A 15,711-nucleotide genomic window follows, 5' to 3' on the forward strand; every position below is an offset into this window, starting at 1 on the left:
TTGATGAATGTGTGTGATGAATTAGAGTGAAGAGGAAGAAGATGAAGCACAGGGTTAATATTATAAGAAAAAATATCAGTTTATGTGATATTAAATAAAAGTAAATATTTAATTATTTTACAATACTTACCATCTGCTTTTTATTTTTAGGTGATATTATAAAAGCAGTAACTAAACTGGATAGAGTGCATGTCATCTGTATCTTGGATATCTGTAATTTGGGTAACAACAATGTAGAAGTCTGTTTACATAAAATTTATAGACCAGATAATGCTCCTTAAAATTAGCAAATGGAATTATTACAGATTGTTAAATAAGGCAATGCATTAATTATAGTCTATCATTTTGTTGGTAATTTTGATAACTGTTTTTCTGCAAGAATATTACATAAGCTCCCAAGTTATTAAGTAGTTTAATGTTAGTCTTGTATTTGGAGTTAACAGACTTCATTTTAAGTTCATTACTGAACCAGTCATTAGAAAAATTTTTGTGTATCAAGAAAATTTACCTTACTTCGATATGACTATTATCTTGACTTTTAATAATTTATGTTCACTGTCTTATTTGTGAAGTGTAAATTTGTTCTAAAGCCTCAGCATAGGGCATCTTGACTTCAGAAGAGTAACTACATAGACATTTGACATCCTGCAACTTTTATTCACCTATAATGGCAAGTTTTGAGTTGCTAATTTGAAGATTAAATGCTTCTAAAATGGTCAATCTGCATTTCTTACAACTAAGGTAGTTTCTGTCATTTTCAAAAGCACACAACAATTGTTATGGTCTCCTTGCCCCATTCTTTAGTTTAGTCAGCTGTGCAATGTGAATGAATTAAATTGTCTTAAGGTTTTCCACTCCCTATTGTGACTTCATATCATCTGAATTTCTAAATGTTTTCACCAGTCTGTTATTTTAAAACCAGAGGCTACTGTGTATCTAAATTTTTGCTGTATTCAGTTGTAATTTGGGTACATGTAATGTGAGCTTAAATAGTGAAATTTTTATCTCATATTAACATTTTAGGTGCTCATATTCAAACTATGAAAACGGTAACTAAGGAAATTGATTTTATTCTGGTTGTCTATTATACTTCATTTTAAATGTAAATGGCCTTCCACATTTACAAGGCCCTATGGTTGACATCTATGTGTATCTATGACCAACACATGAGTTAAAAATTACTCTGTATCAAGATGAATTTGATTATAGTTAAGCTATTAATTTTTGGGGTTTCCTTCTAGCCTTATTGGTCTGTAACTTCATATGCTATACATTTAAAATGTATTTGGCAGTTTATGAACCTAAAGACAGATGCTGCAGTTTGTCCATAAATGTGCTCGGTCTTTTGTTTTTATAATTGTGTTTAAATGTTAATTAGAATTGTGAATCCTCCTCATGGTAAAATTCTGAGTGTGTTATTAAAGAATTTAAAAAGCAATAACTTTTTTGGTCACCTGTCTTATTTTGAATGGATTTAATTTCTTTCTTTCATATATATTTTTGGCCATGAGAGACTTATATGTACTTACTGAATAAGCCAAAATGATTCTTACATATGGGTTGAAGATTGTTATTTTATCAAACAAAAGCTGGGTTTTTGTTTTTAGTTATCATAAACTTTATAAGGCAAATCAATTTTAGTGCCACATAAATGTTGGGGAAGGGGAAAATAATACTTCAGAAGTTATTGACTAAAACCTCAGGCTAAGATTTCAAAACCACACATTTTAACAGGTATAATTTCTGTTGTCATATTGAATGAGATATATGAACTTTTTTAAATTTAGAATTTTTAAAGGCAAATTCCCTGGCAGTTTATTTTATATTCTAGTGATATTTCTATCCAAATTTGGAGTTAAACGTATGTGTAATTATTTCTGGATGTTGCAAAATTAGATCACTACTGTGGCAGTTTCCTAAGAAGAATAGCAAACTACCCACAGAAGAACTTATCTTCAAGTGTCAATGTGTTCATTAATTCCAAAGTCAACACAAATATACTACTGTGACATCACATTCATATTAACAAGGCAATGAGTAAATTATGAAATATTTCATAGTCTACCAGGGACCACAGTCTCTTACTGAAGTTTCTAATTTTATATGGCACATGAGATATGCACATTGAAATCCTTTGGTAAGCTATTGAAAGCAGAACATTAGCACATGTTCTCTCTGCCATTCTTATGTCTTTGTTGGAAATATATTGCATTTATTTAAAAAAAAAGAGATTTTAAGAAATTTGAAACCCTTATTTGGCGATACTAATAACATTTGATGTTTTTAGCTAGAAACCATGTGGTAATATGGACTATAGATTATAACCAATTATATTATTATTAAGTTATTTACATGGTTTATAATTGAGCTGGTTGCTATTTCACTAGTTACCTTTTCAGTTACATTTTCTTTCTTTATTTCTCTTTTAAGCATTGCTACCCAAGAATTTGCAGGTAAATTAATGGGAGGTAAAATATGTATTAGTCCTGCTTATTTCAGTATGAAACTGTTTTCAGTAAAGTAATTGTAGGAAAAAGATTTAAAATTAATAAATAAAAGAAGATTTGGGGACTATATTATGATTCCACTTATTTGAGATTACATTTGAGTAAAGTCATCTCTATATATAAAAGGATAATATGTAAAGTGTCCCCTTGGGAGTTAGACTGGGAGACCAGGCATTCTATCACTTGCTATGACATGCGCTGACCACCAAGGGGGCAGCATGGAATGAAGGAAGGCACTGGCTGGTGGCCGGCAGCCGAGGAAGGGAGGCCCAGCTGGCAGCCAGAAGGCCCCAATCAGCTCTGATCTCTGGCCAGGCCTAGGGACCCTACCCGTGCATGAATTTAATGCACCAGGCCTCTAGTATCCTACCTAATAATAGACAAACATGGTAATTGACTGTACCTTCACTACACCTCCCATTGGCTAATCAGCATGATAGCAAATTAACCGCCAACAAAGATGGTGGCTAATTTGCATACTGCAGGCAGGGCGGGACAGCGCAGCCGCCAGTGTGAGCTGCCATCCCGGGCTGCAGGCTGTCCCCAGAAGCCGGTGATCGGGGGGAGATGGGTGTCCCCTGCCCAGGCCTGACACCTCTGGTGGAGGCGTCAGGCCTGGGCAAGGGGCCAATCCAGCAATCGGAGGGTGATGGGGGTCGATGCCTCTGGCTGAAGTGTCAGGCCTGGGCAAGGGCAGAGCCGGTGATCGGGGGGAGATGGGGGTCCCCTGCCCAGTCCTGAAGCCTGGACCAGAGACATCAAGCCTGGGCAGGGGGCAGAGCCAGTAATCAGAGGGGTCTGGGGGTCCCCTTCCTAGGCCTGATGCCTCTGGCCAAGGCGTCAGGCCTGGGCAAGGAGTCAATCTGGCAATTGGAGGGTGATGGGGGTCGACACCTCTGGCCGAGGCATCAGACCTGGGCCAGGGCAGAGCCGGTGATCTGGGGGAGATGGGGGTCCTCTGCCCAGGCCTTAAGCCTGGGCCAGAGGCATCAGGCCTGGGACGCGGGGTGTGGGAGGGGCGCGCAAGCCAGCGATTGGTGTGAACTACAGAAGAAACACCTTTTCTGACCGCTCATTGGTTAAGCTCCCTGTATGCCACTGGTAATATTCTTAGTAACCTGGGTAATAAGAATCCAAATAGGTGATCTAGGTTTTTCACCACACTCCTGGCAAAAAAAACGAAGGTCGGCTGCTGGAGGTCTAAGAAATGTCATATCCTACCCTAGCTGGTTTGGCTCAGTGGATAATGCCTTGGCCTGCTGATGGCAGGGTCTGAGTTTAATTCTGAGCAAGGGCATGTACCTAGTTTGCAGGCTCCTCCCTGGCCAGGGCCCAGGTCAGGGCTCATGCAGGAGGCAACCAATCAAAGTGTTCCTCTCACTTTGCTGTTTCTCTCTGTCTTTCCCGTTCTCTTCCACATTCTTTAAAAATCAATGGAAACATATCCTCAGGTGAGGATAAAAAAAATAAAGTAATTATTATTATATGAAAGACACATCTTGAAAATGCCTAAAGAAAGTTGTCATTGTTTCATGGTGAAGGGACTGGAGTCCATGTTGATGAAAAACCTTGCTGACTGCGGTGACTGGCAGTGGCTGCAGCAGCAGGGTGATGGGGCTGGTGCCTTCCCCTGATCAGCCTGGTAACCTCCCACAAAGGGAGGCCAGACTGCGGCTTAGGCCCTGTCCCCAAGGGGAGCAGGGAGTGGGCCTAAGCCATCACTAGGCCATCCCCTGAGGGCTCCCAGTATGTGAGAGGGGGCAGGCTGGGCTGAGGGACCACCCCCCCCCCAGTGCACGAATTTCGTGCACCAGGCCCCTAGTCTATATAGTAAAAGCCTAAGCAACCATTAAGGCGCAACAACCAGAATAATCAGTCGCTATGATGTGCACTGACCACCAGGGGGCAGATGCTTAACACAGGAGCTGCCCCCTGGTGGTCAGTGTGCTCCCACAGGGGGAGCACTGCTCAGCCAGAAGCCGGGCTCATGTCTAGTGAGTACAGTGCCAGTGGCAGGAGCCTTTCCAACCTCCGTGGCAGCGCTAAGGAGTAGTGAGCCAAGCAGTAAGGAGCAGCGAGCAGGCGGGCAGTAAGGAGTGAGGGCTCCTGGACTGTGAGAGGGATGTCTGCCTGCCGGTTTAGGCCCACTCCCCTCAGGCAGACATCCCCCGAGGGGTCCCGGACTGTGAGAGGGCACAGGCTCGCTGAGGGACCCCTGCTCCAGTGCACGGATTCTGTGCACCAGGCCTTTAGTTGTATTATATTTGTGCTAAGTCTCCAAAATAGGAACATTAAATATAAACATCTTTCTTGGTCCAGGTCATACCACTCACTATATTATTCCTAATCTATACATTGTTATGTTGATACCATTTCTAGCCCTATGTTTTTGCTTTCTTTTATATTTAAGAAATAAAAAGTTAGATTGTGGGGATTTTAAAGCTAGTCACAGATCTATCCCTAAATCCCTGTGGAACTTTAAGAAAAGCCACTTGAATTGCTGGGCCTTAACTTACTTATTTGTAAAATTTGCAAAATAACAGTCCCATCCAGTTTCTATATAGCAGTGGTTCTCATACTTGGCTTTATATAGGTATTACCTGGAGAATTTTTAAAATTACTGAGATTAGCATTATTCACAGTGGCCAAGACATGGAAACATCCAAAGTGTCTCTTGATAGGTGATTGGCTCAAGAAGATATATATACACAATGTACATATACACAATGGAATAGTACTCAGCCCATAAGTAAAGATGAAATACTGTTACTTGCAAAAACATGGATGAATCTTGAGAATAACATGCTAACCAAAATCAATCAGAAGGGAAAAGTCAAGAACTATATTATTTCAGTTTTACATGTGACACGTAAAACTGAAAGCAACAAATGAATAAACAAAAACCCATAGACTTAGACAACATTATGGTAGTTGCCAGAGGGAAGGGAGGTGGAGTGATAATAATGGGTAAAGGGGATGAAATATATAATGATGGAAGAAAATTTGACTTGGAGTGGTGAACACACAATGCAATATACAGATGATGTATTATAGAATTCTGCATTTGAAACCTATATAATCTTATTAACCAATGTCACTCCAATAAATTTAGTGTTTAAAAATTACTATGCCTAGATGTCACCACCAAGTTTCTGTTTGGGGTGTAGCCTGGGCGTCGAGACTGTTAACAGCTCCCCAGGTGATTCTAATGTGCAGACAAGTTTGAAAATCAATGGTATATAGTACTATTTCAAGCACTTATTAGTTTTATTAAAGCTTAAGCTTTACCCAATACTTTGAACTTACCTCCTATACAGTTTAATCTACTCAAGGTGCAGTGTCATCATGAATTGTGCTGATAGGAAGGAGAAATTAAAAATTGATGTTTTGTAAACAAATTTTATTTTCATAGAGTTCTAACATGTCAGATCTAGAAGAGACTTGATAGATACATTCTAATCCAACCTCTTTTACTGTGTAAATGAAGAAAAAGTCCCAGAGAGGTTTTTATTTTATTTATTTCCTGGGGATATATATTTATTAGCTGTTGTAAAATCAGCACCTGTGAAAACTTTTTATTTTTAAGATACTTAAAAAGTGTTCAGAGTACCACCTAAATTACAAATAAAAATCAAACTTTTATAGCTTGGAAGTTGAACAAAGAGGTTGAATAAAATGACAGCAGCTAATCCGTCAAAATTAAAACTAGATCTTATACTAGTCATCATATACAATTTGTCTGATTTAAAGTTTTTAAATTGTAAAATACATAAGAATTACCTGGAGAACTTATTTAAAATGTGAATTTCTAGATATTATCCTCTGATTCTGATTCAGGATGACTGGGGGTGGGATCCAGGAATTTTCATGTTCAATACACTTCCACGTGAGTCTAATATAGGTGTTTCACAGACAAAAATTTCCAACGCTGAATAAGCACTAGACCACTCATCCTCCAACTTCCCTTAAAAGTTAAGGGAAAAATTACATTGATGGGTATTTATTGTTCCAAAACAAATTTTACTTAACTGTAAATTTTTAAAAATATAAAATTAGCAAAGTTATTGCTCTCTTTCTGAAAGTCGCTGAAGGAAACTTAAAAGCACATATATAGAAGGTATATAGTGCTGGTTATCATATAAAATCATGAACTTCCACCACCAGAGAAATTAAAAATAGTTCAAGAAAGTTCTCTTTAATACACAAGCATTGCCACAAAGTGTTATGGAACGTCATCATTTATAAGGCACATAACTTGTGTAAAAATTACAGTGTGAAGATTTTTTTAATTTAAATTTTTTATTGTTTAATATATAACATGAGTCTTCTTTTTCTCCCATTGACTTTTCCCTGACCGCTCCCACCACCCAGCACATGCCCTCATCCGCTACTGTCTGTGTCCATTGGTTATGCTCATATGCATGCATACAAGTCCTTTGGTTGATCTCTTACCCCCTCCTCTTCCCCTGCCTTCCCTCTTAGGTTGGACAGTCTGTTCAGTGCTTCTATGTCGCTGGTTCTATTTTTGTTCACCAGTTTATGTTGTTCATTATATTCCACAAATGAGTGAGATCATGTGATATTTTTCTTTCTCTGACTGGCTTATTTCGCTTAGCATAATGCTCTCCAGTTCCATCCATGCTGTTGCAAATGGTAAGAGTTCCTTCTTTTTTATAGCAGCATAGTATTCCATTGTGAGGATGTACCACAGTTTTCTAATCCACTAATCTGCTGATGGGCACTTAGGCTGTTTCCAAATCTTAGCTATGGTAAATTGTGCTGCTATGAACATAGGGGTGCATATATCCTTTCTGATTGGTATTTCTGGTTTCTTGGGATATATTCCTAGAAGTGGGATTCCTGGGTCAAATGGGAGTTTCATTTTTTTTTTTTTTTTTTAGGAAACTCCATACTGTTCTCCACAGTGGTTGCACCAGTCTGCATCCTCACCAGCATTTGTCATTTGTTGTTTTGTTGATGATAGCCATTCTGACAGGTGTGAAATGGTAACTCATTCTCATTTTGATTTGCATCTCTCAGATGATTAGTGACTTTGAGCATGTTTTCATATGTCTCTTGGCCTTCTGTATGTCCTCTTTTGAAAAGTGTCTATTTAGGTCCTTTGCCCATTTTTTGATTGGATTGTTTATCTCCCTTTTGTTAAGCTATATCAGTTCCCTGTAAATGCTGGAGATTAAATCCTTATCAGATATAACATTGGCAAATATATTCTCCCATGAAGTGGACTTTCTTCTTGTTTTGTTGATGGTTTCTTTTGCTGTGCAGAAGCTTTTTATTTTGATGTAGTTTCACTTGTTTATTTTCTCCTTAGTTTCCATTAATATGAAGATTTGAAACTAGTGTGTTAATATTATTTAACCAAATATGATTTCTAATGGATTTAACTAACTCCTCACTAAACTGTTTTTAAATTATTTCAGGAAAAAAGTCTCCTTTAGAAACAATTTAATAACATAGAAAAAAGTTAAATCAAATTTCTAGGACTTTGCTAATTATTTGCATTTTGAATGCTGATGTTGAATTTATCACAGATGTCTATTAGCAATCAGCAAATTAATGGTTTTGACAATAATAACACTTCTGTTTTCCATTTTATAGTTTTGTTTTGTTTTGGTCTAGTGAATGCAGGCTATATTATGAGTTTTAACATCAAAATGGTAATGCTAATAGCAAAATAATAAACCACCTTTGTTCTGAAATAGACCATAAGCTAATATACAAGATCTTTAAACTTTACAGTTCAAGTTCATGAATAATTATTGAGTGATTACTATGTGCAAAGTGCCACTATGCCTGGCCATGTGGCTCAGTGATTAAGCATTGACCCATGGACCAAGAGGTCGCCAGTTCGATTCCCAGTAAGGGCACATGCCCAGGTTGGGGACTCAATGCCCAGTAGGGACATGCAGGAAGCAGCTGATCCATGTTTCTCATCGATGTTTCTATCTCTCTCCTTCTCCCTTCCTCTCTCTCTAAAATCAATTTCAAAAAGAGTAAAATTAGCCCTAACTGGTTTGGCTCAGTCGATAGAGCATCAGCCTGATGACTGAAAGGTCCCAGGTTCAATTCCAGTCAAGGGCATGTACCTTGGTTGCAGGCACATCCCCAGTAGGAGGTGTGCAGGAGGCAGCTGATCTGTGTTTCTCTTTCATCGATGTTTCTAACTCTCTGTCCCTCTCCCTTCCTCTCTGTAAAATCAATAAAATACATTTTTTTAAAAAAGAGTAAAATTAAAATTAAAAATATAATTTTAAAAGTGCCACTAATACCAAGTACCATAGGGGAATAGATACACAGATACATATCGGCAGCTATAATATAATAGAAAGGTTTATATTTGTATTGTGCTTCTGTTGGGGTTTATTCATTAGGTTCAAATGTAGCTTCCTTGAACTCCTCACCTCTGCTGAGTAATGCTAACTTTTTGTTTCCAACTGCAGGATCCACTCTCAGATGCCTAAGAACAGACAGGAAGCAAGAGGAAGAATCTTGCCACTGATCATCTCCTTCAACAATGTTTCCTATTTTCCTATTTTTTTGTCCTGTCCCCTTGACTCCAGTATTCTTCCTGATTCCAGATTACTTTCCTTGGACTTCAGACTACCATTGTGCCTGCCCTCCTTTTGACCTGGTGTCTTTCTGCTTCTGTGACGGCCTAATGCCTGCTTGTCTAGTTTGCTAACTCTTTGACCCAATCAGACTTCTGATATCTCTGTTTGTTTTCTTGTTAATTTATCTACTCCTTCACCAGCCCTTGGCACACATTGAAATCTCCCTCTCCCAGCAAATTGCCAAGAGCAGTTGACCCCATAGCAATGTCCGAGTGCTGTGAGTGTCCAATGTACTACTGGTTTAGAAAAATAGAATTTAAAATTCTAAATTTTAAAAATTAAATATTGAATGACCTTGTTAGAGCATAACACATGGAACATAAAAATTAATGGAATGCTGCAACTCATAAGTATCTGTCAATCAACAAATATTTGAGTGCCTACCATGGATAAGGTACTTTACTTGAAAGGAAAGGATCTTTGTTACTGAAATATGTTCATTTTTCAATGACTAAACAATGTGGCAGAAGATATACCTTGGGGAGCCTATTAAAAAATACTCCAAAAAGAAATAAGAGGGGGAAAGGTTGTAAAATCAATTCCACTAATGCCTTAGCAATTAAAATTGTGTATTTTAACTTACTCTTGGCTAAACTGGTTGATAGCATATTTCAGCAGGGCTTGGAAAACCAGTTTGGTGTTTTAGATATTCTGAGAGAGGTGACTTTCAGACTTGTCACGTGGGATTCCCAAGAGTCCAGTTCCTCGTTCCAATCACTCCATGTTTATGAAAGTGCGTTAGCTGGAACAGTAGGGGGAAAAAATGTCAGTGCAGGAAGTCATCCAACCCTGATAAGTTGATATGTAGAATAAAGTTGATGGTGTTATTTATTACTAAGGTAGTCTTGGTGAAGGGTTACGTGTGTGTACAGTTGGAGGAGGGGCAGGCAAAAGGGAATGTAGATAAGTGAAGTGAAATAGAGCTGATGTATTCAGAGCTTATGTTGCTTGAGGTGAGATCAGTTACCTGCTTGCAACTGAAATTTCAAACTTCTGCTTAGCGGGGAACTGCGTGGACGAATGGTTACTGATAGTTGGAAATATCAGCAGACATCTTAAATTTTATGCTCAAATGAACAAGCAATGAACCAGGAGAATAAGTCCAGTTGGTTTCGGCTGCTTGTAATTTTTACCTTTTTATTTAAAATCACAGCATCCTTTCCAGTGAACGCCTATGTGACTGTGCATTATTACAATGAAACCAGCAACTATACTACAACAGAGATGTGTGAATGTGGTGTTTATGGATTAGCTTCACCAGTAGCTAATGCTATGGGGGTGGTAGGCATCCCTAAGAACAGTAACTACCAAGCCTGTGACTACAACACTGAGTTTACTAATACCAAGAAGCCTTGGATTGCACTGATAGAAAGAGGTAATTGTACATTTTCAGAAAAAATTCAAACAGCAAGCAGAAGAAATGCTGATGCTGTTGTGATTTACAACGTTCCAGAGACTGGGAACCAGACGATACAGATGGCAAATTTCGGTAAGTAATAATACATAGGTTCCTCAAAAGGGATAATGTCTTTGTTTATCTTAAAATGGAATTTCCGCCTAGAATTACTCTCGATCTGGCAATGAGGTATAAAACACAGTTTTACTTTAAATTTTCTTGCCTGGCACTACTTGGAATTAACTGACTATTACTCGATATTTCTAATTAATTTGGTCCAAGGACAAAAACAATTCATGAAATGTATCCTATTTTATTTCAGTTTTTTAAGCTGTATTAGTTTTCTCAGTGTGTATTATATAATTGTGTTTTAATAATATGTGCATTTACCTCTATAGCTTAAAGAAAGCAAATATGTTTATATCTTTGTTAATTTGTACTTTTCAGTTTGACTCAGTTTCTCATGCAAAAAGAGCTGTATGTATTCAAGTATGCTATAGCTGCAAAATGCACTCGTTATTATGATTAAACAATAGCTTATTGTAAGTGTGAAAAATGTTTACATAAATGCGAATTTGATTGTCTGCTGAATACAAGTGAGACTTGAATCTGTTTGTGAGAATAATACGTATAAAACTACTGTATAAGAAACATTATACATTGAAAAGGGTATGGCAGAAATAGGATAACTGTATAATTCACATCTAAAATATTTTCCTTATAAACGATCACTTATAACTTTTTAAGTATATATAATCACCAATTTATTAACTTTATAAAGGGATTTGCTTCTGAGAATGACTATTTTTATTTTATTTTGTAAAAATAATGCCACATTCCAAATAAATGGTTTTTAAACCACAGAAGAAGTAGAGTTCTGACCCAAGTTTTTAAAACTGTGGATGGGTATGGATATTTTTGACCCAGACTTGTAATAATATCAAACAAGATAAGAGGTGACAAAACATAACACCAGGATAATTGGTGTTCTCCCTGCCCAATTTGGCCTCTGAAAAGAGTAATGTAAATTAAAAAGGTGTCAGAATTATAATAAAGAAAATAAAATTTGGACCATTCCAGGTTGTACATATATAATATAATTAAGAACTAATGTTGGAAAAACAAGCTGATTATTTTCTTGGGTATTGAAAAACTAAGTGAAGTGGTCTTTCAATGGGACAAAATTATTGTAAACTAGAGGCCCAGTGCACAAAATTCATGCACGGTGGCGGGGGGGGGGTCCCCTCAGCCCAGCCTACACCCTCTCCAATCCATGACCCCTCAGGGGATCCCTGTGGGATCAGGCCTAACCTGGCAGTTGGACATCCCTCTCACAATCCGGGACCGCTGGCTCCTAACCGCTCACCTGCCTGCCTGCTTGATAGCCCCTAACCACCTCTGCCTGCCTGCCTGATCGCCCCTAACCACTCTCCCCTGCCGGCCTGATCACCCCTAACCACCTCTGCCTCGGCCCCTGCCACCATGGCTTTGTCCGGAAGGACATCGGAAGGACTTCCGGAAGACGTCTGGTCTATCGGTCGAATTAGCATATTAACCTTTTATTAGTATAGATGTACAAAACTCTACTTGATATCTTTTGTAATATATCCTAGACATTGCCAAAAGTCAGACATTCACTTTATTTTTAAGAGCACTTCACAAATATTCCCTGTGTGTTCTTATATTTTTGTGTGACTTTTATTTTGTAGAAATAAATGAGGCAGCTTTCTGATGAAAATTATAAATTAAACCTGTTCTAAGGAACCTACTTCCTTTATGTTTAAACTTCTAGATTCTGAGTACTCTAGGTTTCCTTTTCCATGGACAAGCACATTCTGCTTGTTCACTCCCTGGACATTTTTAAAGTATAAAAAGTATGAAACTAAATGGTAGTCCTGTTTTCAAAACTTGCTTTGCAACATGCAGTATGGGCCAACATCTAGTGGAATGTAGGTACTCAGCAACTGAATTTAAAAGATTTTACCAGCCGAAACCGGTTTGGCTCAGTGGATAGAGCATCGGCTTGTGGACTGGGGGGTCCCGGGTTCGATTCCAGTCAAGGGCATGTACCTGGGTTGCAGGCATATCCCCAGTAGGAGATGTGCAGGAGGCAGCTGATCGATGTTTCTCTCTCATCGATGTTTCTGGCTCTCTATCTCTCTCCCTTCCTCTCCGTAAAAAATCAATAAAAAATATATTAAAAAAAAAAGATTTTACCAAAGGTCACTTACAGTAAATTTCGCCAAAAGGCATGTAAACAGTCATTTGAATATGGCTCTGAGCCAAGCTTAAAAAAACAAGGAAGTTACATTTATCATTCAATATTTACCTCCTACATAATCAAGGATATGTGATCAAAACCTTTAAAAAAATTATTGAATTGCCCATTTTAAAATAAACATATTGAAAAAATAGTATCATCATAGTAATTACAATAGTTAATATGTATTACCATTTACTATATGCCAGGCACTGTTCTGGGGCCTTTATTTTATTTAATGAATATTGATATTTAACATTGGATGATCTCAACCCCAAAGAATTAAAATTGTAAGCTTAGTGTTTTGCATTAATAACACCTGTTCACTAGTGTGTCATTGCAGTTCTTTCTTCTCAGAAACTTCCCTTATGTAGAAACTATTATATGGTGCAGTTGACAAACATAGGCAAACAAGTGTGGAAAACTATGATGAGCCTCTAGGACAGTGATTTTTCAACCAGTGAGCTGCAAGAAGTTTTAAAACATGCAATACCTGTGTATTTAGTCAGGGGCACTGACCTCTTTTCCCTTAGATTGTCAAATAAAAAAATTACAACAACCAACACAACAATAGCTATGAATGAATCAAAATTATACCTATTTTAGTGTGATGAAGGCCTAGGGTGGGGGTGGGGGGCCTAGAAAGGGTCAATGGGGGAAAAGGGGCATCTGTAATACTTTCAATAATAAAGATTTTAAAAATTATAGCTATTTTGTGGTATGCAACAAAACTTTAGTAATTAGTTTGTGTGTCATGAGATGAAAAAGCTTGAAAAATCACTGCTCTAGGCATTCAAGATTGAGTCATTTTATATCATAAACCAAATTTTTGTTTGTTTTTGCTGTCTTTTCATTAATGTTTCTTTTGGTTCAGGCACAGAGGGTGGAGCAACAACTCCTCCTCCTACAAAAGCTCATGCCTTCACCTTTCTTCACCTTATCTTTTATCACTACTAAAAATCACCTTTTAAGAAAACCACACTTGCCCTAGCCGGTTTGGCTCAGTGGATAGAGCATCAGCCTGCGGACTGAAGGGTCCCAGGTTCGATTCCGGTCAAGGGCATGTACCTTGGTTGTGGGCACATCCCCCGTAGGGGGTGTGCAGGAGGCAGCTGATTGATGTTTCTCTCTCATCGATGTTTCTATCTCTCTCTCTTCCTCTCTGTAAAAAATCAATAAAATATATTTAAAAAAAAAAAGAAAACCACACTCTAGCGCTAGCCCCTGAGAGTTATGCTACCTTTTCATATTTCTTTGGTTCCCCCACCTCTTCATTCCTTCAGTCCCATTTTTCTATGGTAGGTAGGCCTTATTAGCTTTTCCACAATGTTCCTTTTTGCTTCTTACTCATGGCAATGCCCTTCAATGAGAAACCACTAGGAAAAGACCTGTACTTGAGAAAATGGTGAGTTTATTACTTATTGCAACAAAGGGTGAATGCATAAGAAGGGAAACTATGAAGTGTCTCAATAAAAGGGTGATAGAAAGGACTTACAGGATTTGACCTTGCTTTACATGATTTGGGGGAAAGTTTAAGGAAGCAGGCATTTGAACAGCCATCCTATTTTGCTCAAGACTGAATATTTTAAGTGCTAAAACCAGGAAATCCTTGGGAAAACCAGGCTGAGTTGGTCACTCTAGCTGGCTTTGTTCTAGACTTGGATGCTGATAATAAAGTGAGGATAATTCAGTGATTGGATTTCTAAATAAATCTTATTTGTAAGTGTGGAAGACTAACCCTAAACTAAAGCTATAATTAATAAAGAAGCAATAGTCACTCATGTTAGCCAGGATGGCAGATGTTTGGTCATTTTTGTGGTTTGGACACTTCATATTTTGACTGTATTCAGACATGATAATGTAGTGGTTTTGTTTTTGCCTTGATCTATCACGGTCACAGAATGACCTTTTCTCATGTTGATGTTCTGTGAAATTGTTTATGCTCAACAAGAAAATACCAAGGCCAGATTGATAGTGCCAGGCCAGGTCCCAGATGTCAGAGGCTGCATGTCTCTTTCTCACTGACAGTGCATTATTCTCATGCCCTTACTGTTGTACAAATATATTCTCTCCCCCTACTTTATATTTCTGTGCATCCCTATCCCCTGTATGCTGCTTTCAAGGACCCAAGCAAGTCTAAGCAATGCTTCTGCACCCTTTGTTTCTCATGCTTTCATGTTGAGGAGACACAATGTCCTTACTCCTCCACCCAGTATATTTACAATTTCCACATTAGGAGGATTCTCTTTCTGAAGGGGGGAAGTTCAATCTGAGAAGAGCTCCCACTGAGAAGGAATAGTCTATAGCCTGGTACTTGGAGGTAAACGTTTAAATCAAAGTTTACAAATTTGCTGTGTGTTTTGACTTAGCATTTTATGGGTTTGGAAATATAAGGATATGCTTATGGTATCCTTAAGTAGCCATATAACTTAACAATCCTTTTCAAATGCTTCAGAAACATTCATCCAATTCTGTCCCAGTTATGCAAGAAAAGTCAGGACTACTCAGTTATTAAAGCAGAAAATTTGGAGCAAGTTTAGCGCTTGCTGAGCAAACAGATTTTGTAAATTAAATATGCAGTTAAATAGGTAAATTGCTTTAAGAAATGCTTAAATTTGAATGTAGTTTACTTCAGCAAAATCAGTAATTTGAGAGAAATAAAATGGTGCTTACATTTTTATTATTTTAACTGTATCCAATGAAGTGAGATTTGCAGCATTCCAAAACTCACCGTTCCAGAGTAATTAAGTACATGGAAAGGAAGAGTTTAATCAGAGAAGCAAACTCACATGTTTTGGGGGGAAATTTTTCTAGAAATGAGAGGGGAAATTTAAAAAATAGTATATAAATGAACTGAAAAGATAAAACCTTCAACAAGGCTTAGGCTCAGCTACACATATAAAGAAGAGCTTAATT

At 37.8% G+C, this 15,711-nt stretch overlaps 2 protein-coding genes across 2 annotated transcripts in view; both read left to right on the forward strand.

The window, feature by feature from the left end:
- LOC308536251 (RPA-related protein RADX-like) overlaps window positions 1–1,423 on the forward strand; it is a 57,505-nt gene extending 56,082 nt beyond the window's left edge. Inside the window, exon 14 of the mRNA XM_081115350.1 lies at window positions 151–1,423. Within this exon, the coding sequence (XP_080971476.1) occupies window positions 151–281 (131 nt within the window). The 3' untranslated portion in view covers window positions 282–1,423. The remainder of the gene's footprint in view (window positions 1–150) is intronic.
- An 8,799-nt stretch (window positions 1,424–10,222) lies between these two features.
- RNF128 (ring finger protein 128) overlaps window positions 10,223–15,711 on the forward strand; it is a gene marked incomplete at its 5' end in the record, with an annotated part of 147,813 nt that continues 142,324 nt past the window's right edge. The window contains one exon of the mRNA XM_081115345.1: window positions 10,223–10,628. Coding sequence (XP_080971471.1) covers window positions 10,223–10,628 — 406 coding nt within the window. The remainder of the gene's footprint in view (window positions 10,629–15,711) is intronic.

This window comes from Myotis nattereri, assembly GCF_964212035.1.
Source record: "Myotis nattereri genome assembly, chromosome: X".
Lineage (NCBI taxonomy): Eukaryota > Metazoa > Chordata > Mammalia > Chiroptera > Vespertilionidae > Myotis > Myotis nattereri.